This window comes from Anas platyrhynchos, chromosome 37 (genome assembly GCF_047663525.1).
Source record: "Anas platyrhynchos isolate ZD024472 breed Pekin duck chromosome 37, IASCAAS_PekinDuck_T2T, whole genome shotgun sequence".
Classification (NCBI taxonomy): domain Eukaryota; kingdom Metazoa; phylum Chordata; class Aves; order Anseriformes; family Anatidae; genus Anas; species Anas platyrhynchos.
The window spans coordinates 2,423,861-2,449,787 of NC_092625.1; the positions used below are offsets into that span (position 1 = coordinate 2,423,861).

At 51.0% G+C, this 25,927-nt stretch overlaps 2 protein-coding genes and 1 non-coding gene across 4 annotated transcripts; all 3 read left to right on the forward strand.

Annotated features, from left to right (window-relative positions):
* Positions 1-3: 3 nt before the first annotated feature.
* On the forward strand, positions 4-19,017 carry LOC113842245 (transmembrane protein 107-like). Of its 2 annotated transcripts, none has more exons than XM_072032316.1 (6): positions 4-123; positions 221-313; positions 428-495; positions 17,127-17,227; positions 17,616-17,712; positions 17,815-19,017. In XM_072032316.1, exons 2-6 carry the CDS (start codon positions 227-229, stop codon positions 17,897-17,899), a joined length of 438 nt encoding a protein of 145 aa, XP_071888417.1. In that variant the 5' UTR covers positions 4-123; positions 221-226; the 3' UTR covers positions 17,900-19,017. The 2 variants fall into 2 exon arrangements, with proteins under 2 accessions (XP_071888417.1, XP_071888418.1); XM_072032317.1 differs by lacking the exons at positions 17,127-17,227; positions 17,616-17,712; positions 17,815-19,017 and adding exons at positions 1,241-1,341; positions 2,172-2,268; positions 2,380-2,510.
* LOC119716268 (U8 small nucleolar RNA) lies at positions 18,885-19,009 on the forward strand. The gene has a single exon (XR_005264037.2). It is a non-coding gene; the product is annotated as a U8 small nucleolar RNA (small nucleolar RNA).
* A 1,269-nt stretch (positions 19,018-20,286) lies between the features above and the next one.
* On the forward strand, positions 20,287-25,838 carry LOC113841492 (aurora kinase C-like). The gene is given in 9 exon segments (XM_072032312.1): positions 20,287-20,335; positions 20,417-20,540; positions 20,630-20,684; positions 21,291-21,482; positions 22,098-22,236; positions 23,586-23,734; positions 23,964-24,138; positions 25,529-25,544; positions 25,547-25,838. Coding segments are annotated over 9 exon segments (1,047 nt in total). The 5' UTR covers position 20,287; the 3' UTR covers positions 25,696-25,838.
* The last annotated feature ends 89 nt before the right edge of the window (positions 25,839-25,927 follow it).

Consider the following 25,927-nt stretch of genomic DNA (forward strand, 5'->3'; position numbering starts at 1 on the left):
CCACGGGACCTCGCCAAGGGGGCGTGGCGAGGAAAGTGGCGGGAAAGGGAGCGGAGTCCGGGGCCGGGACCACCGTTGCCGTGGCAACGCGCGGCCTAGCGCAGGGCGTCAAAACCGTTAAAAGTGAGGCAGGCCCTTGGGGGGGGGGAATTTGGGGAGGGTCTGGGGGAGCCGGGAGGGGGTCCTAAAGGTTTTGTCCTAAAGGTTTTGCCCCCCCCAGGCCCCGATGATTCCCCTGTGGGCCGTGGCGCTGGCGCGGTTCCTGACGCTGATGTCCCACCTGGTGGCCCTGGGCAGGGTCGCATGGGCGAGGGTAAGGGATCAAACGCCCCCCCCCCAATAAAACAGCTCCCCCCCCCCCCAATAAGTACCCCCCCCCGCATGAAAATTAATGGGTTTTTATCCAGCTTTAATTAATCGCCCGCAGGACACCCCCGTCCGCGCCTCGCTGCCCCTCGAATTCTCGGCGGAGGAGTACGCGCGTGTCAACACCGAGTGAGTCAGGGCGGGACCCCCAAAATGGGGGCCTGACCCCCCCCCTCACAGACCCTGCCCCCCCCATGGGGACACTGAACCCCCCTCCATGGGGATCCAAACACCTCCATGGAGACTCCAACACCCCCACGTGGTCCCTGACCCCCCCCATAAAGATCCTGACCCCCCCATGGGGTTGCTGACCCCCCCAAAAAGATCCTGACCCCCCCCTACAGGGATCCCAGCACCCCCAAAAGGATCCTGACGCCCCCCACGGAGACCCCAATGCCCTCAAAGGGATCCTGACCCCCCCCCAAAAGGATTCTGACCCCCCCGACGAGGACCCCAACCCCCCCCATGGGGACCCTGACCCCCCCCCAAACACCCCAACCCCCCCCCATGGGGTCATCACTGCCCCCCCCAGGAGGACCCCAATACCCCCATAGGGACCCTGACCCCCCCCCATAAGAATCCTGCCCCCCCAGCGGATTCTGACACCCCCCAAAAACCTCCGTGGCCCCCCCAAAAACCTTCTGTGCCCCCCCCAAAAAAAAACATTTCCCCCCCAAAACCCCATTTATCCTCCCCCAAAAAACCCTGCCCCCCCAAAAACAAGTAACCCTCCCCCAAAAAACCCTGTGCCCCCCCCGAATAAGCCCCGTGACCACCCCAAAAAACCCATACCCCCCCCCAAAAAAAACCCACATACCTTCCCAAAACCCTGCACCCCCCCCAAAAAAAAATAATGTGTGTTCCCCCCCCCCAGGCTGCTGTGCGCCCTGGGGTTGGCTGCGGGGCTGCTGGCCATTGAATTTGGGGGTTTCTTCGCGGGGGTGTCCAGGTTCCACCGCTTGCAGGGGATGTTCTGTATCCTGCACCCCCGGGGGGGGGCAAAAAATTGAGGGGGGGGCACCAAAAAGTAGGAGGGGGGGGCAAAAAACTGGGGGAGGGGCAAAAAAAATTGGGGGGGGAGAGGAAAAAACGAGGGGGGTGGAGGAGTATGGGGGGGGATTGGGGTGAATGGGGGGTTTTGGGGGGGGTGAAGTGGGGGGGGCTAAAATATTGGGGGGGTAATATTGGGGGGGGCTGGAAATATGGGGGGGTCCTGGAATGTTTGGGGGGGGCTTGAAATATGGGGGGAGTCCTGAAATGGGGGAAGAGACAGGGGGGACCCTAAAATATGGAGGGGTAAAATAAGGGGGATCCTAAAATAGGGGGGGTGGAAAGGAAAATACGGTGGGGGGTCTAAAATAAAGGGGGGGGCATAAAAATATGGGGGGGGTGAAATGTTGGGGGGTGGGGGTTGAAAAATGGGGGGGGCACTGAAATATCGGGGGGGACCCTAAAACTCGCGGGGGGGGCATATTTTGGGGGGGGCAGATGGGGGGGATCCTAAATATGGGGGGGAACCCCAAAAGGCAGCTCAAAATGGGGGGGTTGTCTCAAAAGTGGGGGGGTACCCCAAAATGGGGAGGTGTCGCAAAAGGAGGGGCTCCTAAAAAAGGGGGGGCACCTAGAAAAGGGGGGGGGCACCTAAAAAAGGGGGGGGCACCCCAAATCCAATGGGCCCCAGCCTCTTGAAGCATGAGGACCCCAAAACAAGTGCGGGGAGGAATAAATGGGGCGGGGGGGTCCCTAAAATTCCCGGGGGGGGGGTCGGGGGGGCCCCCCCGAGTTGTTCTCCTTGACCTCCCCAGCGCTGCGGTTCCACGCGGCAGCCTCCTTCACCCTGTATTATGCCCTGAGGAAGTGCTGGGAGGTGAGGGGCTTCTGGCTGCTCCTGGGGCTCTACAGGTGGGTGAAACAAGCCGGGGGAGGGGCCCTAAGATTGGGAACCCCCCCAAAAAAATCCCCCCCCCCCCCCAAATAAAATTAACCCCTCTTTTTTCTCCCCTTTCCATCCAGCGTCCCCCCTGCCATCACCGAGCTGCTGCTCCTGGTGGTGGCCGCGCTGGGCCGCAGGGGGAACCTGTGAGCGGGGGGGGCAAAAAATGTGGGGGTCCTTAATTATTGGGACCCCATTTTTTTGGGGGGGGGGCAAATTATTGGGGTCCCCATTTTGTGGGGGTCCCCCTTTTTTTTTTTTTGTGGGGGGGAAGAGCAAAAATAAACCAGGAGCCAAAATAACATTGTACAGTTTTATCTGGTGGGGGAATTAGGGGAGGGGGGGGGAACTGGGGGGGAGAGGGTCTTGGAGAGGTGGGCCTGGGGGGGTCTTGGGGGTATCTGGGGGGGGATTTTGGAGGGGGGGGTTGGGATGGGGGTGATGGGGGGGGAGGTTTTTTTGGGGGGGTTCTGGGGGCGGCTTGGAGGGGAAGGGGGGGGTCTTCGGGGGGGGTACCTGGGGGGGGATTTTTGGAGGGGGGGGTAATGGGGGGGGAATTTGGGGGCTTGGGGGGGGGGTCCTGGGGGGGTCTGTGGGGTGGGGGGGGTCCCTCGGGGGGGGTCTTGGGGGTATCTGGGGGGGATTTTGGAGGGGGGGCTTGGGATTGGGGGTGATGGGGGGGGAGTTTTTTGGGGGGGGTCTGGGGGTGGCTTGGAGGGGAAGGGGGCACTCCTGGGGGGGGGTTGGGGGTAGCTGGGGGGGGATTTTTTTTGTGGGGGGCGGCAATGGGGGGGCAATTTTGGGGTGTTGGAGGGGTTCTGGGGGGGATCTATGGGGTGGGGAGGGCTCGTGGGGAGGGGGAGGCTTGGGGATATCTGGGGGGGTCCGGGGGGGATTTTTGGGGGGGGGCTTGGGATTGGGGGCGATGGGGGGGGAGAATTTTTTTTGGGGGGGGGGCTTCAGACACTGGGGGGGGCACATGGAAGGGGGTCTCGTGTGGGGGAGGGGGGTGCAGGTGGGGGGGGTTTACACGGTGGGGGGTCACGTGGGGGGGGTCACGTGAGGGGGGGGCACCCAGAGCTCCCCCAGGCGCAGGTCCTGGCCCCGCCACGTGCTGAAGCCCCACGAGGCCATGGCAAAGCCCCCCAGCTGGGGACCCTGCCACCAAAAAAAAAACCTTGACCCCCGAAGGGTCAAAGATCATGGGGGGTCATGGGGGGGTCAGAGGTCACGGGGGGGGGGCACTCACCGGGTCTCTCGGCCGTGAGGATGACGGGGGGGGGCTGAGCACCCAGCAGGTCCTGGAACTGGGCTGGGGGGGGGGGGCACAAAAAATTGGGGGGGGGGGGCATACAATGGAGGGGGGCACTAAATGGGGGGGGGCAAAAAGGGGTAAAAGGGAGGGGTCCCGTTAATGGGGGGAGGGCGTTTTTTGGGGGGGATCGTGGGTTTTGGGGGGGGTCAGTTAATGGGGGGGCATTTTTTGGGGGGGGTCCCTCCCACGGGGGGGGGGGTGCCCACCAATTGCCTTAGGATGCTTTGGGAAGTCTGTTGGGTGCTTCAGAGTCTTTGTGGTAAGCAAGCTCCCCGCTCTCTGATCAGGCAAATAAGATGCTTCTGTTTCTTTGAACAGAGCAGAGCCTGGTGCTGGGGAAAGACGACAGTCACATATTCACTCCTTCCCAAACCTTTGTCCCTTTCAGTATATGGATGAAGGGGGTCCTAGGTGGAAACATGGCTGCCATACCAAATTTCTGCCTTTTTTCCGCCCATTTGTTTTCCTGGACTTTTTTTGTTCTTCGCGTATTTTTTGTTCTTCTGCATGTCTTTGCTTTTTGTCCTCTCTCTCATCTTCAAAGTCTAACCTACATTTGCCGGGAATTTCTTTGCAAGGGGGACAGGAATGGACCCTTGGCACCAAAACAACAAAGTCAGCACATGGTGAATTGGGGGCTACCTCTAGTGTATGTAAGTGGTTACTGTGAGCAGCTCTGCTAACAAACACGGTCACAAGAAGAAAGGGAGGGGAGTAACTCTTTCTCCTCACATCTGTTGCACAAACTTGGGAGCCCTGTTGCTTTTCCACATGCAATGATTCTAACATACCCAAATATAAATCTGCAGATAACTCTAGCTTCTTAAGAAATTCTCTACTAAATGAACTATCAATGGGTCAAGAAGTAGATATTCTGAAGCAGTTGTATCGTGAGTGAGAGCTACACAATATTTTTGTCTGTACCAAAGCAACTACATGCCATGGTCACAACTAATTCACAGAAAGCTCAGGTGAGTAACTAGCAGTGCTAAAGAACACATTATAGCGTAATGAAAAAATATAGAAGAAAGTAAACTTTTAAATGCTGAAGAATTGATTGGTTAATCAGAAACTTAGAAAATGATGGTATCAAAATTTAAAAAGGGTGTAATCTATAAGAAAGTAGTGCTTAATTCATGCTATTAATAGTTTTTAGCTTGCCTCCCAGAAAAGACCAGTAAGTAGCCAACAGGAATAATTACAATGGATTCATAACAATCCTCCACCACTAAATAAGTACATAAATAAGAAGCTGTTTCAGTACATCGATATCTGCCATTTATGATTTTGAAAGAGCTAAAATATTAAGAAATATAAACCCGCTAAGTGTCTGATGACCTTCTCTGTAAGCATCAATTGAGACACTTCTCTGCTATTCTACATCGCTTCTGGATGTAGTAGCTCATTTCATAACTAAACAACAGTTAGTATGAAAGCACGGTGGTATGAAAAACACAAACAGGTAATTCTTTAAAATTATTTAAGAGTATTATCTTTCTGATAGATGTATGAGGATAGTTCAGTTTAAGGGAAGTTGGAACCCATACTCATACCAACAGACAGCTCATGTACTAGCTGGACATAAACTAAGGAAACTAAGAAACATTTCTTAAACGTTATGGAGAGTGAAGAATTTTAGAGAGTTTACAGACTTCCCTGTGTCCTATTTCTGTGCAGGGGACAGTCTGAAGGGTTTTTTTGGAATTAAACCTGAAACACAGGTTAGGATAATTTGTTATCTAAATTTGTGCTTTCTTAACTGAAGTTTCAAATTTTATGTCAATGCTAGACTGAGAGCTGCTCATGGATTATCAGCTGATTTAAAAGAAGAAAAAATAACATCTGCTTTTTTTGCCTGTATTGGCGCATATGCTCGGCAAAATGCACGACACACTATTTCCTATAGCAGATATGTAACATAGTTACTCACATAAACAAGGTCTTCTGTGTGGTAATTGCATTTGAAGTATGTTTTGAATTTGACTTAAAACTCAGATAAGCCACCTTCCTGTTCATACACAAGGGAAAGCTTATTTCCTGCAATTTCTGTAGGCATATAAAGGGTCAGATTTAGAAATGTAAATATTTGGAAGTTATAAGGATTATTCATACAGTGCTTGTAAATTTATATAAATACTGTATGAAATACTGTACTGTCATGCTTTCTGTCTTAAGGCTTTTCATAGCATCTGTGGAACTCCAGGGAATTAAACAAAGAATGAAAAGCCTGGAGAGTTTCATTTCATTCACTGTATAATATGCATCTTACAAGGCTTTAGATATACAGATGATAGCGTTCTTTAGTGTTTAGAAAATTGCATTTTTTTTTTATATGCATCACCATTCTATGATGATTCTATGCTTCTATGATGATTTTATAAAGACATACATTGTGCATATGGGAAAAGTAATCATTATACTGTCAGCCTTAGGTTTAGCCTGTCTTTGCACTCAGGAATAAATTATAAGTATTTTAAATATGGTCACTATATTTCTATATTATATATTTATTTATTTATTTATTTATACTACTTTTATTAAATGACTAGTCCTTGCTATGGGACTGTGAAAATAAAATCAGTTGTGATTCCTGCTCTATGTTAACACATGATGATAATATGACACCTGAAATTTAAGATCAGTTGTTCAATGCTACATCTTAAATGTTTTGTTCATCTTACCCTTGTTTCTGGGAGACAGATATCCACATAATAAAACCATTATAGCATTTTGCAAAAAGTAGTAGTAATGAGTTTGAAATTTGCAGAAGCTAGCAGTACCCAAAAGCACCCAGTCAGACCAGCCTGTTACAATAAGTCAGAGGAAAATACGAGAGATCAAAGGAGGAAAATAAAGAGCATGTGAACAAAGTGGCCCATCATGACGCTCCTTGTCTTACTATTCACATTGATTTCTGCAATAATTACTCTAGTTACTCAATTCAATATTTGCCCCCAGTGCTCTATCAAACATTGTTTTTGTCTTCACTAACAATGGTGTGAATGTCTGAAGGCTTGCAATGAAATAGTTGGTAAAGAACTGAGATACGTTTGCCAAACAACATGAATAAATTTGCAATATTGTATTATTTTACGCAAAAAATACTTTAGTTGCCAATGCTAATAACTCTTGGGCTTTTAAATTCACTACTTTCGTTTGAAGTGTAAGCACTGTAATGAAATAAAAACGTCAGCACATGCTGACTGAAATTCATCTGTTCAAAAAAAAAAATAAATCAGTTATTTCAGCTGAACAGAAATTGCTGTAACTAAACCTAGTATTATTAGCAATAATATTCTTGAAATTTCATAGAATATAAGACTGCTTATGCAGTCTGGATTGGCTTTTAGAAGACATTTAACAAACTTTATTTGGTGTGTTTCATTCATTTCTGAATGAATGTTGTTTATGAAGACAATATCCTTATTAGGAATATAATCTTAGAATAAATGCAAGAACTTGCATTAGGTTTGCTTGTGTATCTTTTTGGAATTACTTCCAAAACTCCACAGTATGTGTAGTGATGCTAATCATTCTTAGTATTCTCAAGAAACAAGAAGTGCTAAGAGGTATCGTATCTTCTAAACTTAGCCTACAGTTTGGAAAACAAGTACTTCAGTTGCTTAATTATTCACTTAGGCTTGTTTATATGCAACGTAAATAGCAAGTTGGCTTTGACTTGTCATAAAATGCTGCTACTGTAGGTCCCAAACACAAATTGGAAACAGTTGCTAAATAAATCTCCCTGTAGTCAATTCAATCTTCATTCCTTATTTATCTGTTAAAATCCATGTTTCTTGTTGATGGTGGGTGGCTTTTTACATACTGAAAGATCATGTCTTCTGAATAAGCATTTCTTTTATTGTGTCAGAGTGACTCCCAAGATTGTTGGGCTGCAGGCAGCACTAAACACAGAAACAGAGCAATCGTTTTATGCAAAAGAACTTAGTCTCAGATTTTGGATTTAGTCCAGTTCTGTACACAAAGAAGTACATTGTATGAGTTGATTTAGTGCTTGCTGCAGTGGAGATGATAGTCCTACTCTGGCATGGCTATAACTGAGCTAAGGAATAGTTTTGTGAAATGCTCTAAGCCTTTCTTTCTTATCCAGGAGGAATTATGTGGTACATTAGATCAGTTTGCATTTTTAAAATAAAGGAATAGCTAAACAGAAGGCTTTGGTAGTTTACTGGTAAAGACTTGCCCTTCTGCTGCTGGTTGAGTGTTTAAGCATGTTGTATCAAACATATCCAGTGATGTGTAGATTGTGCAAATGCAATGATTTTTTGATTGGCACTAATGTTAAATCAATTCATACTGGGAAGCTTCTCTTCCAGCAGCCTCAAAGGCCACATCATTTCAAATCAGTTTTCCGTGAGTTACAAGTCAATTATTTTGTATGTAATTTGTAATTATTTTGCAGTATGTACAAATACTAGGAATTAAGAAGTCCCATGTGGAAGGAGATTTGTTGTTGCATCTACTACAACATGAACATATTGCCCATCTTTACTGCTAATGCTTCAGTTCAACTTGTGATTTTTATTAAAATCCCTCCAATCCCTGGAAAAGTGCTGTCCAATCAAAACAACTAAAATAGTTGGAAGTAAGGAAATAAGGAAAACCACCATTTCTACCGTGGTCTCTCAGAAGACATTCGGCTATTAACTTTCTTACGTCAAAACAGAATAACTCAGAACCACTCCTATAAAAATTGCAATCTACGACTCCCTAGAAGGCTGTTTCTAACCTAGCATCTTGCTGAGCACTGGTCAACAGCATGGACAAAGTACTTAATGTCTCTTGTAATATACTAAATAACTTAATATCCATAATCTGACACAAAATTAGACTTTAACAAGAAAGACAAGACTAGTTTACAGCTAAAGGCTAGAAGACCTGAGGCCTCAGAGTACACATGACCTTATGGCTCTCTACAGATACCTTAAAGGAGGCTGTAGTGAGGTGGGGGTTGGTCTGTTCTCCCACGTGCCTGGTGACAGGACGAGGGGGAATGGGCTAAAGTTGTGCCAGGGGAGTTTTAGGTTGGATCTTAGGAAGAACTTCTTTACCGAAAGGGTTGTTAGGCACTGGAACAGGCTGCCCCGGGAGGTGGTGGAGTCACCATCCCTGGAGGTCTTTAAAAGACGTTTAGATGTAGAGCTTAGGGATATGGTTTAGTGGGGACTGTTAGTGTTGGGTTAGAGGTTGGACTCGATGACCTTGAGGTCTCTTCCAACCTAGAAATTCTGTGATTCTGTTGGCCCACGGTGGTGTAGTAGTTGTAAGATTGTTTGTAGTATCTTTGTCTACTGTTGCCTTAATATAAAAATACCCACACGGTTTCAGTAATTTGGAGTCAGGTGGTTTGAAAATGAATAAGAACATGTAACAGCATTATGAGCCCTTGTCTAATCCGTATTGCCTCCCTAGGGCAGCATAGATTATATCTAAAAAATAAATAATTATAATAATTAAAAAAGTGAAGATCTTCCTACGATGGAGATATTGCATTGTTCCTGAACTCTCTCTGCCTGTGCTCAGTTTTCCCAGCTATTAAGAGACGTTTTTGTCTGTTTGTTTTTATTTGTGTTGCACATTCACTGTTATTAGTTTAAATCTATTACTGTTTATTTTCAATGAACATAAAAAAATATATATTTTTTTCATTTTTGTAGGGACCACATTTTTACCTGAACTTATTCCTCATCTCTCTCCTTTTGCTGCTTAGCTAAATCATTGTTGATTTACCATATTTTCTTGGCAGTTGATCATTATTCTAGAGCTTCTCTGTTGGCTCTCCCAGCTGGACTCCACTTCAAGGCTTTTACCTCTGGTGACTAATTCCTAAATTTAATGATGTAGATTTAATGTCTAAAATATATTGTTCTTTATAAAATCAAGATTATTTATTTATTTGTTTATTTATTTATTTATTTTACAGTAGACACCGTAATAATATGTCATATACAGTGTTCAATCTTCTAAAACCTCTCCTTACCATTGTCTGTCTTCTTCTTACTCATTAAACATATTCACCTGATTATTCTGACAGAGGTAACATTTGGTTCTCTCACTGCACCGAATCCTGTTTTCTTCAAGTCATTTCTGTTGAGACAACTTTGAATTCTAACTCTGTCTTGCCAAGTGTTTGTGGGTTGTCCCTGTATGACATTTCTTTGTAAATCAAAGAAAAAAGTGTTCTCTATTTCATCATCCATCTCCCTAATGAAAAATAGACCACAGCCATGACAAGCAGCTATGGCATGATACTGTATGACATTGAATATATCCTTCTAATAGGATAGTAATCTACCAATAAACTTCTTCCGATGAGTTTGTATTCATGTTCATGTTGTACGCTAATACTCATTCCTATCTGTAAGACATCATCTTCATTATTTTAGGACTCTTGTTGAGATTCAGATCCTGGAATAATACTTCTCTGTATCTAATTGCTTTCTTTATTTGTTATTCTAAATATTGTTCAGAATGTCCCAAAATGGGAGGACAGTAGGTGTGAGGTTAACTGCATTTCTTATTGACATGAAGGCTTGGATACCTCTTTACATTAAATAAATGTTTTATTTTATTGATTTGATTTGATTAATAGTGGTATGCTGTCACCTCAAAAATGCCTTTGATTTTTACTCCACGTATTGTCCAAAAAAAATCTGATATGCCTATATTAAGTTTGGCAAATTTTGATATAAATTTTCTTTAGAAAAGAAGTTCGTTGACCATATATTCAGACAGAACACTGCTACCTCAGCTGGTTTCATTTAACATAGAGGAAAGAAGCAAACACTGAAGAATAATTAAACAAAGCCTAATGATAATTTAGTAAAAGCAGAATTAAGTGGGTCCCATTTGTGTAATGGATGTCAAGTCTTAAGAACTGAAGTGATTGTTGTTGTTTTTTTGGCATCCTACAGATTCTTGTGATTGTGGCTAGAAATGTATCTTTTCTTGCTGACTGCATAATCACAAAGACCAGCTTTACACCTGTTTAAAATTTTGAAAATAAAATTTATTTTTGAGATCTGTCAAACTATTTGTGACAAAATTGAGAAGCTCCAAATATAGTGTTGCTTGCTGACTTACGTCTGTAAGTTATGAAATAAAAGATTTAGTTAGCTATGAATTTGAACTTAACACATTAGCAACTCTCAGGAAACAGGTATAATAGAGAATTTTATTTTACTTTACCAAATTTTATTTTAAAAAGGTTACAAATCTGGAAATGCATTCTTGAGGTCATATAAGTAATCTTGTATCAGCTTTTCATGCATATTACTACCAGCAAAGCAGTATTTTATGGTCATTTTGGAATCAAATTAAAAGAGCATAAAAGAGCACCGTGCAGCAGGGGGTTCAGTCCAAGGAAAAGTAGAGAGGGAATTTACTAGCCAATCTTGTTTATGCTGGCAACCTTGCATGTAAACTCAAAATATTTTGTTTACTTTGTTTTAAGAAAGGCAAATTTTATGTTCTTAAATTACTTTTATGCATATTTGCAAAATGTTCTCATGAACTCTGTGAGGGTTGGGTGTGGTTGTAGTAAGGTCATTTTGTAGGTAAACATGTGTATGCATAGTTAGATGTCCCTGAGCTTAATCTCAGTGTGCTAAAAATCTGTTGTATCATATTTTTTTTATATATCTATATTGATTTCTTCCATGTATGACCATATGTAACAGAGCTTTACATATTCTCTGAATTTTAAAGATGGGTAATTAATTTCTGCTAATGACAGGATTACTTCTGCCTTGTCTATCTGATATGGCATCATTTCAAAATGGTATTTAAAAGGAATATGTACAAAATAATGAGTGCTGATTTTTTAAGATGCTATAATGCTTTTTCTCTTTTCTTGATTACTCACTTTTTAATTATGAGTTAAAAATAATTCGTTTTGTGCTTTTCCATTTTGAACAGAATGAATGTGATATCGCATTCAAAAGAATGTGATATTTTTAGGCCAAGTTATTTGGTTTTGATCTAGAAATGTTGTAGAAACATTCCAATAAATCAGGAATTCCAAACTTAAAATTTCAATATCTCCAATGGGAATCAAGTAACAGCAGATGACATGTAAATACATCTCAGAAACTGCCATGCCTTTGGAAAAGCTAGAAGGATTTGGATATCAGAATCAGGTATGGAATGGGACAATAATTTTAAAGATGACCAGGGAGACATTGATACACTTCCATATTTTGATATTTTACTTGTCGTACTTCCATTAAAAAATAAGGTGAGCCGCCCTGAATTCATACCCCATGCACACATTTTTTTTCGTGAGTCCACATCCTGAGCTTAACTGGCCAAAACTGACATCAGAACTGCATCCTTTCTTTTTAATGTGAAGGCATCCATTTCTTTTTGGCATACATAGGCAAACATGCAAATACCCATTTTTGTATATATTATAGTTTGCATCTGTTTTAAGAATTCCCTATTCTTTTTAGCATCACATCCTACTGATGTAACGTGGCCTACTTGACGTAAATAGGTGGGACACGTCACCGCATGATGCATCACTGTGGACATAGGAACAGATGCGCTGTTCAGAAATCTGTGGTTAAAATGTCTGTAATATGTGATTAAAGAAATATTTATTTTTCAAAAGTAAAAGATTTACTCCCCACAAAAATGTTGCTCTGCTAAAGCTCCATCTTTCAGTACTTTATGCTTTTAATAACTATGGTGAATATTCTACCATAAAGCCCCCATTGGTTGAAATGTAATGGAATGACACTAATATCTTTAAGAAAATTAAAGCCAGCAAAATATTTTTCAGATACCTGTGTAATCATTTTAGTCTAACAGCAGTCCTTCCCTAGAAAATCTTCCTTCAAAGATAAGGTAAGTTTTGAGCAAATATTGTGGAATGGAATTTAATTGATACACTTAGATTTCTAAGGACAAAGAAAAAAAGAAAAGGTATTTAGAGCAACACTGCAGTAGGAAATGTATTTTTAATTCTACAAAATATCCCATGATGCTATAGATCCTTTTAAAAAAATGCAATCCTTGATTATGCATATGTATTTTCATTATTATTCAGAAGTAAAATTTTTACCTACATGTCATTAACGGTGGAGTCAACAGTGGCTGACCTAACTATGCTTGCTTTTGGAAGAAGGGAGGTGGTGGAGTCACCATCCCTGGAAGTCTTTAAAAGACGTTTAGATGTAGAGCTTAGGGATATGGTTTAGTGGAGGACTGGTTAGTGTTAGGTCAGAGGTTGGACTCAGTGATCTTGGAGGTCTCTTCCAACCTAGATGATTCTGTGATTCTGTGATCCTGTGGTATATACATGTATATGTCATGCATACATATACCTTGCATTCAGGCATTAATTGAATGGTCTGTTTTCTAGGACATGTGTCTACAGCACCAGGAAACAACTGTTTCCTGTGACTTAATCTGTAGAAGAAAACAAATCCATAAAGATTTTTCATGAGACAGGCTACTGTCATATGCATTTGGATCCAGGCAGATAATTTAGATTTACTTAGACGACTGTAATCCAAAAGCGGCAAGTTTGGAAATAAATAAGAAATCATTTATTTTACGTGAGAAAACCATGACTTTTCAAATGAAATTTTCAAATATATTTGCAGCTTGTGGCATCAAAGGAAGGGCAGGACCTTCGGGAAAAAAAAAAAAAAAAAAAAAAAAAGCTACTGCTTGATTGCAGCTATCCATCTGGCCTCAACAGCCACTCTTTGCTTTTTAATGGATACAAAATGAGAATGGTGCACCAAGTTCTTATCAGTGCTATCCTTCTGCAGGTGTACAGTGCTAATGAAGATGGAGATTGCAGCCAATCATTCTTTAGACTGTCAGCACAGGAGAGCATCTCTCACTTGCAAAGCAAAAATGTATCACTGGCCACCACTGAGAAGAGTTTGGCCCCATCCTCTTTACATCATCCCCTCAGATATTTGTAGAGTTTGGTAAGATCCTCTCTCAATCTTCTCTTTAGGCTAAACAGGCCTACCTTGCTCAGTCTTTCCTCATAAGACAGATGCTCCAATCCCTTTATCATCTTCATGGCTCTACACTGGAACCTCTCTAGAAGTTCTGTATCCCTCTTGTTCCGGGGAGCCCAGAACTGCATACAATATTCCAGGGGTGGCCTCACCAAAACTGAGTAGAGGGGGAGGAACACCTCTCTCAACCTGCTGTCCACACTCCTTCTGATGCAGGCTAGAATCCCATTGGCCTCCTTGGCCACAAGGGCACACAATACATCTGATAGCATTGTCCAAAATCTTCTTGAATTCCATTGAGCTTGGTGCCTGTGGTGATTTTACTCAGCTGAGCAGCCGAGCTCCAGCACAACCACTCTCTCAATTGTCCTCCAAGGGAAAGAGGGATAAAATGCAATGAAAAGGGCTAAAGGCCTGAGATAAGGACAGAGAGATCACTCAACAATTATTGTCAAAGGTAAAACAGACTCAGCACAGGATGGTTAATGTAATTTATTACATATTACTAACAAGCTAGAGCAGTGAGAAACTAAAAACAAACTAAAAACACCTTCCTCCCACTGTAGTGGGTTCACGTGGCAAGGTTTTGGTAGCAGGGGGCCATAGGGGTGGTTTCTGTGAGAAAGATCTAGAAGCTGCCCCGTGTTTGGGTAGGGCCCAACTGCTGACCCGATCTGAGCCACTAAGCGATGTTGTTTTGTGCCTCTGTGAGAGCATATTTAAGACAGGGACCAAAAACCGCTGCGATACACAACAGCTGGGAGAGTGAAGGGAGTGAGGAACGGCACCAAGGTCAGTGTAGAAGGAGGGGGAGAGGTGCTCCAGGCGCCGGAGCAGAAGTCCCCTGCGGCCTGTGGTGAGGACCATGGTGAAGCAGGATGTCCCCCTGCAGCCCATGGAGCACCACGGTGGAGCAGGGTTCCACGCTGCAGCCCGTGGAGGAGACCACGGTGGAGCAGGTGGCCCTGCACCGACGGAGGCTGCGGCCTGTGGAAGACCCCTGCCGGAGCAGATTCCGGGCCGGACCTGTAGCCCGTGGAGAGGAGACCACGCAGGAGCAGGGGGTCTGGCAGGAGCTGCTGCCCGTGGGGGAGCCAGGTTGGAGCAGTTTTCTCCTGAGGGATGGACCCCGTGCTACGGACCCATATCTGGAGCAGCTCTGGAAGAGCTGCTGCCTGTGGGAAGCCCACGCCGGATCAGTTCGTCAAGGACTGCATCCCGTGGGTGGGACCCCACAGCACAGGGGACGAGAGTGACCGAGAAGGAGCGGCAGAGAAGAAGTGCTGTAGACTGACCCTAACCCCCCTTCCCCCGTTCCCCTGCGCCGCTCGGGGGGAGAGTTGGAAGAGGGTGGATGGGGGGGGGAAGGTGCTTTTGGTTTCTTTCCTTTGTTTCTCACTTCTCTCGCTTGTTAGTAATGAGCAATAAATCTTACTGTCTCCCTATGCCGAGTCTGTTTTGCCCGTTACAATAATTATTGCATGATTTTCTCGTCCTTATCTCAACCTTTGAGCCCTTTTCACATATTTTCTCCCCATTCCTCTTTGAGGAGGGGGAGTGAGAGAGCGGCTGTGGTGGAGCTCGGCTGCCCACTCGAGCGGAACCACGACACCCACACATCTTTGACATCCTACCCTCACAAGCAATACAGCAGAATGAAGAATGGGACTACAGTCAGTCCGTAACACTTTGTCTCCACCGCTCCTTCATGATTGGTCTCTGTCCCTGCTCGACATAGGGTCCCTCCGAGGGGTCATGGGTGGTCATGGGGGGGGTCAGAGGTCACGGGGGGGGGCCACTCACCGGGTCCCTTGGCCGTGAGGATGACAGGGGGGCTGAGCACCCAGCAGGTCCTGGAACTGGGCTGGGGGGGGCAAAATGGGGGGCATATAAGGGGGGTAAAAGTGGGGGGGGGGTCCCGTTATTGGGAGGGCATGGGTTTGGGGGGGGATTTTGGGGGGGGGGCTGAATATTGAGGTGCCCATTTTGGGGCAGTCCCTGATTACTGGGGGGGGGCATTGTTGGGGGACTCCCCTCGTTTGGGGCCACTTGGAGAAGATCCCATTATTGGGGGGGATAAATAACGGGGGATACCCATTTTCTGGGGGGGGGGGGGGTCCCTGATTTGGGGGGGGGGCTCAGGGGCGCTCACCCTCCTCAGGGGGGGCTGCGGCCCAGGCTCCAGCGCCGCCCATTCCTGGAGAGAAAGGGCCCAAAGGGGGTGGGGGGGCATTGGGGGTTGGTGGTGCCTAAATTTTGGGGAGGGGGGGTCACAAGGGTGAGGGGGGGTCCCTGTTTACACCCTGTGCGCCCACCCAGGCTGGGGAGCGGGGATTTGGGGAGGGCCTTGAGGGGGGTCCCAAGGTTGGAGGTGGTCCTAAATGTGGGGGGAGGGTCCCAAGTTTGAAGGGGGGGGGGTCCCATTTTCACCCTGTGCCCCCCCCCCCCCAGATCAGGAGGGGGAGTTGGGGAGGGCTCGGGGGAAGGATGTGGGGGGGTCGCAAGGGTTTGGGGGGCATCCCTGGGGCTTGGGGGGGTTCCACGGATTTGGGAGGGGCCCACGTTCACCTCGTGCCCCCCCCCCCCAGGCCCCGATGATTCCCCTGGGGGCCCGGTTCCTGACGCTGATGTCCCACCTGGTGGGCCTGGGCATGGTCACAGGGGCGAGGGTAAGGGATCAAACGCCCCCCCCCAATAAAACAGCTCCCCCCCCGATAAGTACCGCCCCCCCCATGAAAATTAATGGGTTTTTATCCAGCTTTAATTAATCGCCCGCAGGATACCCACGTCCGCACCTCACTGCCCGTCGAGTTCTCGGCAGAGGGGTACGCGCGTGTCAACACCGAGTAAGTCAGGGCGGGACCCCCAAAATGGGGGCCTGACCCCCCCCAGAGACCCTGCCCCCCCCATGGGGACACTGAACCCCCCTCCATGGGGATCCCAACACCTCCATGGAGACTCCAACACCCCCACGTGGTCCCTGACCCCCCCCCCCAAAGACCCAGACCCCCCCAAAGGGATCCTGACCCCCCACCCAAGGACCCCAATACCCCTAAAGGGATTCTGACATCCCCCAAAAACCTTCTGTGTCCCCCCCCAAAACCCCATGTACACCCCAAAAAAAAACATCCCCCCCAAACCCCGTGTCCCCCCCCAAAAACACAGTCTCCAAAAACCTCCATGCTCTCCCCAAACCCTGTGCCCCCCCAAATCCCCATGTACCCCCAAAGAAATCCATGCCCTTCCCACAACCCCTCTGTGCCCCCCCCAAAAAACATATCTCCCCCCAAACCCCTGTACCCCTCTAAAAGAAAGCTTTTCCCCTCAAAAACCTCATTTACCCCCCCCAAAAAAAACAGGTAACCCCCCAAAAAATTCTGTGCCCCCCCCGAATAAACCCTATGTCCACCCCAAAAACCCTGTACTCACCCCCCAAAAAAAACATGTACCTTACCAAAACTCCCCCCCACACACCCCAAAAAAAAACGACACGGCCTCCACCCCCCTCCAGGCTGCTGTGCGCCCTGGGGTTGGCTGCGGTGCTGCTGGCCATCGAGTTTGGGGGTTTCTTTATGGGGGTGTCCATGTTCCACCGCGGGCAGGGGCTGTTCTGTATCCTGCACCCTCGGGGGAGGGGGGGGGAGGGGGCGCAAAAAACTGGGGGGGGGGGGGAGACAAAAAATGGGGGGGTCTCAAGAAATGGGGGGAAAGAAATAATGAGGGAGATGGTGGGGACAATAGGGGGGAAATGTGAAGTTTGGGGGGGGGTAAAATATGGGGAGGGCATAAAAAACGGGGAGGCTTGAAAAATGGGGGGGGACACACCAAAATGGGGGGGGACCCTAAAACATTGGAGGGGGGAGAATTGGGGGGACCCCTAATTATGGGGGACACCCCAAATCCTATGGGCTCCCAAACCAACTTAGGGGGGACATCCCAAAGTGGGGTGGGGAATGGGGCGGGGGGGCCCCCCCGAGTTGTTCTCCTTGACCCCCCCCAGCGGTGGGGGCCCACGCAGCGGCCTCCATCACCCTGGGCCTGGCCCTGATGGACGGCTGGGACCTGGGGGGCTTCTGGCTGCTCCTGGGGCTCTGCAGGTGGGTGAAACAAGCCGGAAGGGGGGGCCCTAAGATTGGGGATCCCCCCCCCAAAAAAAAATAACCCCCCCCTTTTCCCCATTTTCTCCCCTTTCCATCCAGTGCCCCCCCTGCCATCACCGAGCTGCTGCTGCTCCCGGCCGCGCTGGGCCGCGGGGGAAGCTGTGAGCGGGGGGGGGGGCCGTGATTTGGGGAGCGTGGGTCCCCGTGGTGCCCCCACCCACCCCCCCCAGGTCCCCATAAAGGACCGAGCGGACGCGGAGGGCGCCTGGGGCCACGCCCACCGCACCGAGACCACGCCCCCGACTCGGTCAGCTCGCCGCTCAGCCACGCCTTCATGCAAATGAAGCAGCGGTGCACGCTGGGAGAGCGGCGCGGGGGCGGTTTCTCACCGTTTTAACCGTTTCGCGATCCTTTTTCCCCGTTTTTAGCCCGCCCACCGGTTGTGGGAGTTTCGTTTTGTTGGTACTGAGTTGGGGAAAAGAAAAAATAAATAAATGAATAAAGTTGGGTTGTCGCTGTTTCTTGAATGATAGTCGCGCAGTGTCTGGTCCCCACTCTTAATCCCTTAAGAATTGGTCTTGCGGTATTTCTGCTCCCAGCGCTGCGGTCCAATCGCGGCAGCTTCCGTCACCATGGGCTTGGTCCTGATGGAGAGCTGAGATGTGAGCCCCCTTTTGCATGCTCCTGGGGTTTTGCAGAGTGGGTGAAAGAAGCTTAGGGCGAGGGGAGTCTAAGATTGGAGACCCCTCATCGGAAAAGAAGCTTGGGGCGGGGGGGGTCTAAGATTGGAGATCCCTCATCCGAGAAGTTTCGCACCACCCCGCACCTCCTAAAAAAAATTAATCCATTTTCTCCCCTTTCTATCCAGTGTTCCCCATCCTCTCACCCGCACGGGGCCGCAGGGGAATGCTGTTAGCGGGGGGGCAAAAAATGTTGGGGGGTCAATGTTTTTTTGGGAGGGGGCCTGTTTTGCCCCCTCCCCCCCCCCCCCCAATTCCGTTTTAACCGTTTCGCGATCCTTTTTCCCTGTTTTTAGCCCGCCCACCGGTTGTGGGAGTTTCGTTTTATCGGTACTGAGTTGGAAAAAAAAAAAAATAAAGTTGGCTTGTCGCTGTTTCTTCAATGAGAGTCGCGCAGTGTCTGGGCCCCCACTCCCAAGCCCTTGGGTATCGTCAGTGCGGTACATCCTGACCTGCCCCGCTCCGGCGGGCAGTGCGTGATGAGCGGAGCGTGATGACGTGTGATTACAGTCACGTGGCGCGGGGCGTGCAACACCCCGTGGGCCCCCTCTGATGGCACGCGCTGCGGGGCGGGGAAAGGCGCTGCCATGGCGGTGTCGTGGGTCTTCCACGCGCAGGTGCGGCTTCTGCGCGTAACACCTGTTACTGTTACGTTTATCACCCTATAACTATGTATGGAACGTGCGGTGACCCTATGTAAGCATTTATAAGCAAAATTAAAGCACGCTCCTATTTCGCAGCAAACCTCGTTCCTTCAGCAGCCCCCGCGCAGCCCCCGCTGCGTGAGAAGCGGGCCCTCCGCTCCCATTGGCTGGAGGCGCGCTAAAAGCGCCTCCTGATTGGTCCCTTGCTGCTGTTGCTAGGCAGAACGCGGCTCACTCACAAAATGGCGGCCGCGCCCGTCATTGAGGCGCTCGGCCCGCCTCCTCCTCGCTCTGATTGGCTGCCGCTTCCTGCGGTGACGGCCGCTCCGCCCTTTCTGCTGTCTTTCACTAGCGGCGCTCCTGGCCCCGCCCAGCAGCGCCGCACCAACCAATCGCAGAGGTGTGCGGCCGGAGGGGCGGTGCAGCCAGCCAATAAGCAGCGAAAGCTCGGCGGGAGGCGGGGCGAAGGGGGAGGACGGTGCTGCCCTGCGCTGCGCTGACCAATCAGCGGGCGGCGAGCGGCGGGCAGCAGCCAATGGGAGCGCGGGGGGGAGATTTGAAGTAGAGCGGCGGCGCTGAGGGGGCAGAGGGCGGGCGGCTGCGGGTGAGCGGCGAGGGGGGCCGGGCCTGCAGGGTTTTTTTTTTTTTTTTTTTTTTTTTTTTTTTTTTTGGGGTTCTGGGGAGCTGTTTGGGGGTTTTAAGGCGGTTTTAAGGGAGTTTTGGGAAGCTGGAGGTGGGTTTGGGGATGCCGGGGGGGGACTTAGGGGGCCCCGAGGCGCCCTGAGGCGCCCTGAGGCGCCCTGAGGCCTGTTTCGGGGTCCTGGAGAGGATGTGGGGGGGTTCTAGGGCGATGTTTGTTGGTTTTAAGGTTTTTTTATGGGTATTGGAGGTGGTTTGGGGGTTGGGGGGGGTCCTGGGGGGTGTTTTGAGGCTGTAGGGAGGTCTTGGAGACTGTTTTGGGAGTTCGGGGGGGCTGAGGGGGGTGTTCGGGGGATTCTGGGGGGGGGTGTCCTGGAGGTGGTTTTGGGGTCTACCGAGGGGATTTTGGTGTCTAAGGGGAGCGAAAGAGGGAGAATTTGGGGTCTGGGGGGTCTTCTGGGGCTGCCTGAGTGGGATTTAGGGGGTGCAAAAACGTTGGGGGGTGGGCACAGGAAGACTTTTGGGGTACCTCTGCTCCCCTGTCCCAGGATGGCCTACAAGGAGAACGTGAACCCCGGCTTGTACGGCCTGCTTAAGGTACACCCCCCCCAAATAAAAACCCTCCTTTTTGGGGTGCCCCAAACCCCCTTCCAATTCCCCCCTTTTATTTTTCCCCAGCAGAATGGGGCCCCCGCCCCCCCCGCAGCCCAGCGGGTGCCCCTCAAGGACCCCCCCACCACAGGGACCCCCTCCGATGCCCTCCTGCTGCAGAGAGCCACCGGCCGGCCTCCCCCCGTGCCAGGTATTGGGGTGAAAAGAGGGGAAATTGGGTTAAAAAGGGATGGGGGCGGGGGGTCCACAATGTGACTCCCCCTTCCCTCCCCCCCCCAGCAGCAGGACGCGTCCCTGTGGAGCCCAACACCTTGGTGGCCCCCCAGTACCCGCTGTGAGTAATTTTGGGGGGGTCCCAGGGTGGTGGGGGGACACTGGGGGGACCCTTGGGTAGCATTTGGGACCCCCTGGGTGATGGGGGGCACTTGGGACCCCCTAGGTGACATTCGAGAGCCCCCTGGATGAGGGGGGGGTATCAGGGGACCCCTGAATGGCCTTTGGGACCCCCCCCAGATAAAAGGGGGACACGAGGGGGTGCCCTTGGGTGGGACTTGGGACCCCCTGGGTGATGGGGGGGGGGGGCACTGGGGAGCTCCTGGGTTATGGGGACCCCTGAGGGGACATTGTGTGTGTGGGGGGGGGACACCCTATATTTGAGGGGGGATGTCACAGGGACCCCTTTAGGGACCCCAGCATCCCTAAGGTGACATCTTGGGGACCCCAAGGGGGACACGGGGTGGAGGGGGCATTGCGGGGACCCCTATGTTTGGGGGGGGGGTCACGGGGACCCAATAATTGGGGTTATAGGGACCCAATGATTAGGATTACCCCTTTTGTGCACCCCAGGGCCCCTGAGGTGATCACCTTGGGGTCCCCAAAGAGGACCTCGGGGCCCTGGGGTGAAGGGGTCCCACCATCAATGCCTCCCCCCCCACCCCAGGCGCACGTTCACCATCGAGGACTTTGAGGTGGGGCGGCCGTTGGGCAAGGGCAAGTTCGGGAACGTTTACCTGGCGCGGGAGCGTGCGTCCCACTTCGTGGTGGCCCTAAAGGTCCTCTTCAAGTCCCAGATGGAGAAGGAGGGCGTGGAGCACCAGCTGCGCAGGGAGATCGAGATCCAGGCCCACCTGCGGTGAGGGGGGGGCTATAGGGGACATATAGGGGGTCTATAGGGATGTATAGAGTCATACAGGGGCTGTATGGGGACATATGTGGGTTATCTGGGGATATTTAGAGACATATCGGGGTGTCTATGGGGACACGATGGGTGCAGGGAGCACCAGCTGCGGCAGGAGATGGAGATTCAGACTCACCTGCGGTGAGGGGGGGGGGGTTATAGCGGATGTATAGGGACATACGGGGGTCATATAGGGGCATATGTGGATGTATGGGGGTTCTATGGGGACATACTGGGGGTGTTTGGGGACATATGGGGAGGTCGATGGGGACACAAGGGGTTCAGGGCGCACCAGCTAAGGCAGGATATCAAGATCCAGCCCCCGCTGCGGTGAGGGGGGGGGCTATAGGGTGACTATAGGGACCCCTGGGGTGAGGGAGGGGCATATATGGCACATATAGGGGCGTATGGGGGTGTACGGGGGATTTGTGGGGACACAGGGGCACAGAGAGCACCAAAATCAGCAGGAGATGGAGCCCCAGGCCCATCTATCAGACCGAGGGGGCCGTGTAGGGCCCCTATAGGGTCCGGGGGGGGGCTCCCTGTGATATAGGGGTGTCCCCCCCCCAGGCACCCCAACGTGCTTCGCCTCTACAACTACTTCCACGACCGCAAGCGCGTCTACCTCATCCTGGAGTACGCCCCCCGCGGGGAGCTCTACAAGGAGCTGCAGCGCTGCCGCCGCCTCGACGAGTCCCGCAGCGCCACGGTGGGACCCCCCCCAAATCCATAGGAGCCCCCTAAAATCAATAGGGTCACCCCAATTTGATAGGATGCCGCTCTTAGTACGCACATCCCATTCTTTTCCCTTTAGGTTTATGGGGTCACTGTCCCCAAGACCCCCCTCCCCCAATTTCTGAGACCCCCCCCTCCCTGATCCATGGGAGTCCCCTGAAATCAATAGGGTCACCCCAAATCAGTAGGATGCCGCTCTTGAGCGCATACATCCCATTTTCCCTTTAGGTTTATGGGTTGCCACCCCTGCAACCCCCCCAAAATCCATAGGGAACCCCCCCAATTCCTGAGACCACCCCCAGATCCATAGGAGCCCCCCGATCCATGGGAGCCCCCTAAAATCAATAGGGTCACCCCCAAATCAATAGGATCCTGCTCTGAGTGTACACATCCCGTTATTTTCCCGTCAAGTTTATGGGGTTGCCACTCCTGTGACCAACCCCCCAGATCCCTAGGAGCCCCCCCCCCCGATCCGTAGGAGCCCCAATAACATCAGTAGGATCCCCCCCAAATCCTGAGACCCCACCCAATTTCTGAGAGCCCCCCCAGGATCCATAGGAGCCCCCTATAATCCATAGGATCCCTCCCAAATCAATAGGATCCCGCTCTTAGTGCACACATCCCATTGTTTTCCTGTTAGGTTTATGAGGTCACCATCCCTGAGACCCCCCCCAGACCCATAGGAGCCCCCTAAAATAAAGAGGGTCACCCCCAAATCAATAGGATCCCACTCTTAGCACGCACATCCCACTATTTCCCTGTTAGATTTTTGGGGTCACCATCCCTGGAAGCCCCCTTAACACCTCCCCCCGGGAGTTGTTTCCCCCTTTAGCTCTATGGGTTTGCCACCTGGGTTGTTTTTTTGGGGGCAGTGGGAATCCTGGGGGAGTTTTAGGGGGGTTTGGGAGGTTTTTGGGGTTCGGAGGGGTTGGGGTTTGCTGCCCCCCCCCTTTTTTGTGTCATTCCCACCCGCCAGCTGGTAGAGGACACCCCCATTTTTCCCCCTTTATCTCTTTTTTCCCCCCTTTAGCTGTATGGGGTCGCCACCTGGGGCTGTTTTTTTTGGGGGTTTTCTGTCTCTTGGGGGTGGTTTTGAGGGTCTGGGGGGCTTTTAGGATTTTCTGACCACCCCCCACTTTTTGCCTCCCCCCCCCTCACTGATGGAGGACACCCCCATTTTTTTCTCCTTTACCTCTTTTTTTCCCCCCTTTATGGGGTCACCACCTAGGCTGGGTCTTTGGGGGTTTTGGGAATCCTGGTGAGGTTTTTGGGGTGCTTTTGGATCTGGGGGTATTTTGGGATTTTCTGACCCCCCCCCCCCAGCTGATGGAGGAGCTGGCGGACGCGCTGCTGTACTGCCACGGCAAGAAGGTGATCCACCGCGACATCAAACCCGAAAACCTGCTGCTGGGGCTGAAGGGCGAGCTCAAAATCGCCGATTTCGGCTGGTCGGTGCACGCCCCCTCCCTCAGGTAACGGGACAAAAATCACTGAACCCCCCCCCCCTAAAAAATTATAGGGTCGGAGGGGGATAAATTTATAGGGCCGCGGGATGAGGAACTCCCTATGGGGAGCGGTGTCCGTTCACCGCCCCCTAAAGCGACCCTAATATAAAAAGGGGGCTCCCCACCCTGTTTTTATGAAGGAAGGGGGGTTCTTTGTGCCCCCCTAATGATTTTTGGGGTGCCCCCACCCTAAAAGGAGGAAGACGATGTGCGGGACGCTGGACTACCTCCCCCCCGAGATGGTGGAGGGGCGGACGCACGACGAGAAGGTGGACCTGTGGTGCCTGGGGGTGCTGTGCTACGAGCTGCTGGTCGGCCACCCCCCCTTCGAGAGCGCCTCCCACACCGAGACCTACCGCCGCATCACCAAGGTGCGCCCCCCCCCCCAAAAAAAAATTGGGGGACCCCCCTGACCCTTAAATCCTCCCCCCGGGAGAGTTGGAGACCCCCTTGGGCACCAAAACCCTATAAAATGGGGGTTGAAGTGCCCTAATCATGGCAATAGGGGGGGGGATTAAGACCCCCCCCCACTATGTCATGGGGGGGGCCCTGCACCCCTCTGTTGGGGGAAGACCCAGAACTGGGTGCGGAACCCCCCCTAAAAAAAATTGGAGGCCCCTCTTGAGTCCTCAAGCCCCTTTTGGGCACTAAAACCCCATAAATGGGGCTTGAAGTGCCCTAATCCTGGCTATGGGGGGGGATTAAGACCCCCCCCCCCCACTGTGTTCTGGGGGGCCCCCGCACCCCTCTGTTGGGGGCACCCCAAATCTGGGTGCACCCCAATATCCGATCCCCAAACCTCTCCCTTAACCCCCCAACTCCCCCCTTCTTCTATAGGGCACCCCAAAATCCCCCCCAATCCCTTCCCCTATATCTCCTGTGGGTCACCCCATATGCACCCCCAGACCCTAAATCTCCCCAAAACCCCCTGGGACCCCTAAACCTCCCCGCACCCCAAAAATGCCCCCCCGTATCTCCTATGGGGCACCCCAACATCCACCCTCAGACCCCAAAACCCTTCCCTTCTCACCCCAAACACCCCCATTAGCCCCCCCGGCACCTCCACAATGCCCCCCCCCCCAACTATCTCCTATGGGGCACCCCATATCCAACCCCAGACCCCAAAATGCCCCTTTCACAACCCCCTAGCCCCTCCTGCACCCCAAAAATCCCCAATGTCCCCCCATCTCCTATGGGACACCCTAAATCCCCCCCCAAATGCCCCCCATCTCCCCCCCCCCCAGTCCCCAATGGGATACCTCAAAACTCCCTTTTCACATTTCCAACCCCCCCCCATTCCCCCCATCTCCTATGGGGCACCCCCAACCCCCCCATGTCCCCCCATATCTCCTACAGGGCACCCCAAATGCCCCTTTCACCCCCCCCCTTAACCCCCAACCACCCTCTCCAATCCCCCGTATCTTCTATAGGGCACCTCCTATCCACCCCCAGACCCCAAAATGCCCCATTTCCCCCCCCCCCGTCTCCTACGGGTCACCCCAATATCCAACCCCAGACCCCAACCCCCCCCTGCACCCCCAAAATTCCCCCTAACACTCTCATATCCCCCAAATATCCCCTATGGGTCTCCCAACCCCCCCCCTGCACCTACAAAAATCCCCCATACCCCCCCCTTCCCCCCATATCTCCTATGGGGCACCCCAAAACCCCCCTTTAAACCCCTCTCTCCCCCCACGCACGCTTTGGGGGTCCCCCAATTTTTGGGGTGTCTCCCCTGACGCCGTTTTCCCCCCCCCCCAGGTGGACCTGCACTTCCCCCCAGCGTCCCCGAGGGCGCCCGGGACCTCATCTCCCGCCTGCTGCGCCACGACCCCGCCGAGCGCCTGCCCCTGCGCCAGGTCCTGCAGCACCCATGGGTGCGCACCCACTCCCGCCGGGTGCTGCCCCCCGCCTACGTCCCCCCCTAAAAGCTGGGACCCCCCCCCAAGAAGAATTTGGGGTTCCCCACCCCTTTATGGTGCGCTCTATAGGGTTGGATGCCACGGGGTCCAGCAGCACCCATGGGTGCGTGTCCACTCCCGACGGGTGCTGCCCCATTCATACACCCCTCCCCTCCCCCCCCCCCCAAAAACTGGGACCCCCTAAAAAATCTGTGTCCCCCTTTTTAACCCAAATATCCCAAATTTGGGGTTCCCAACC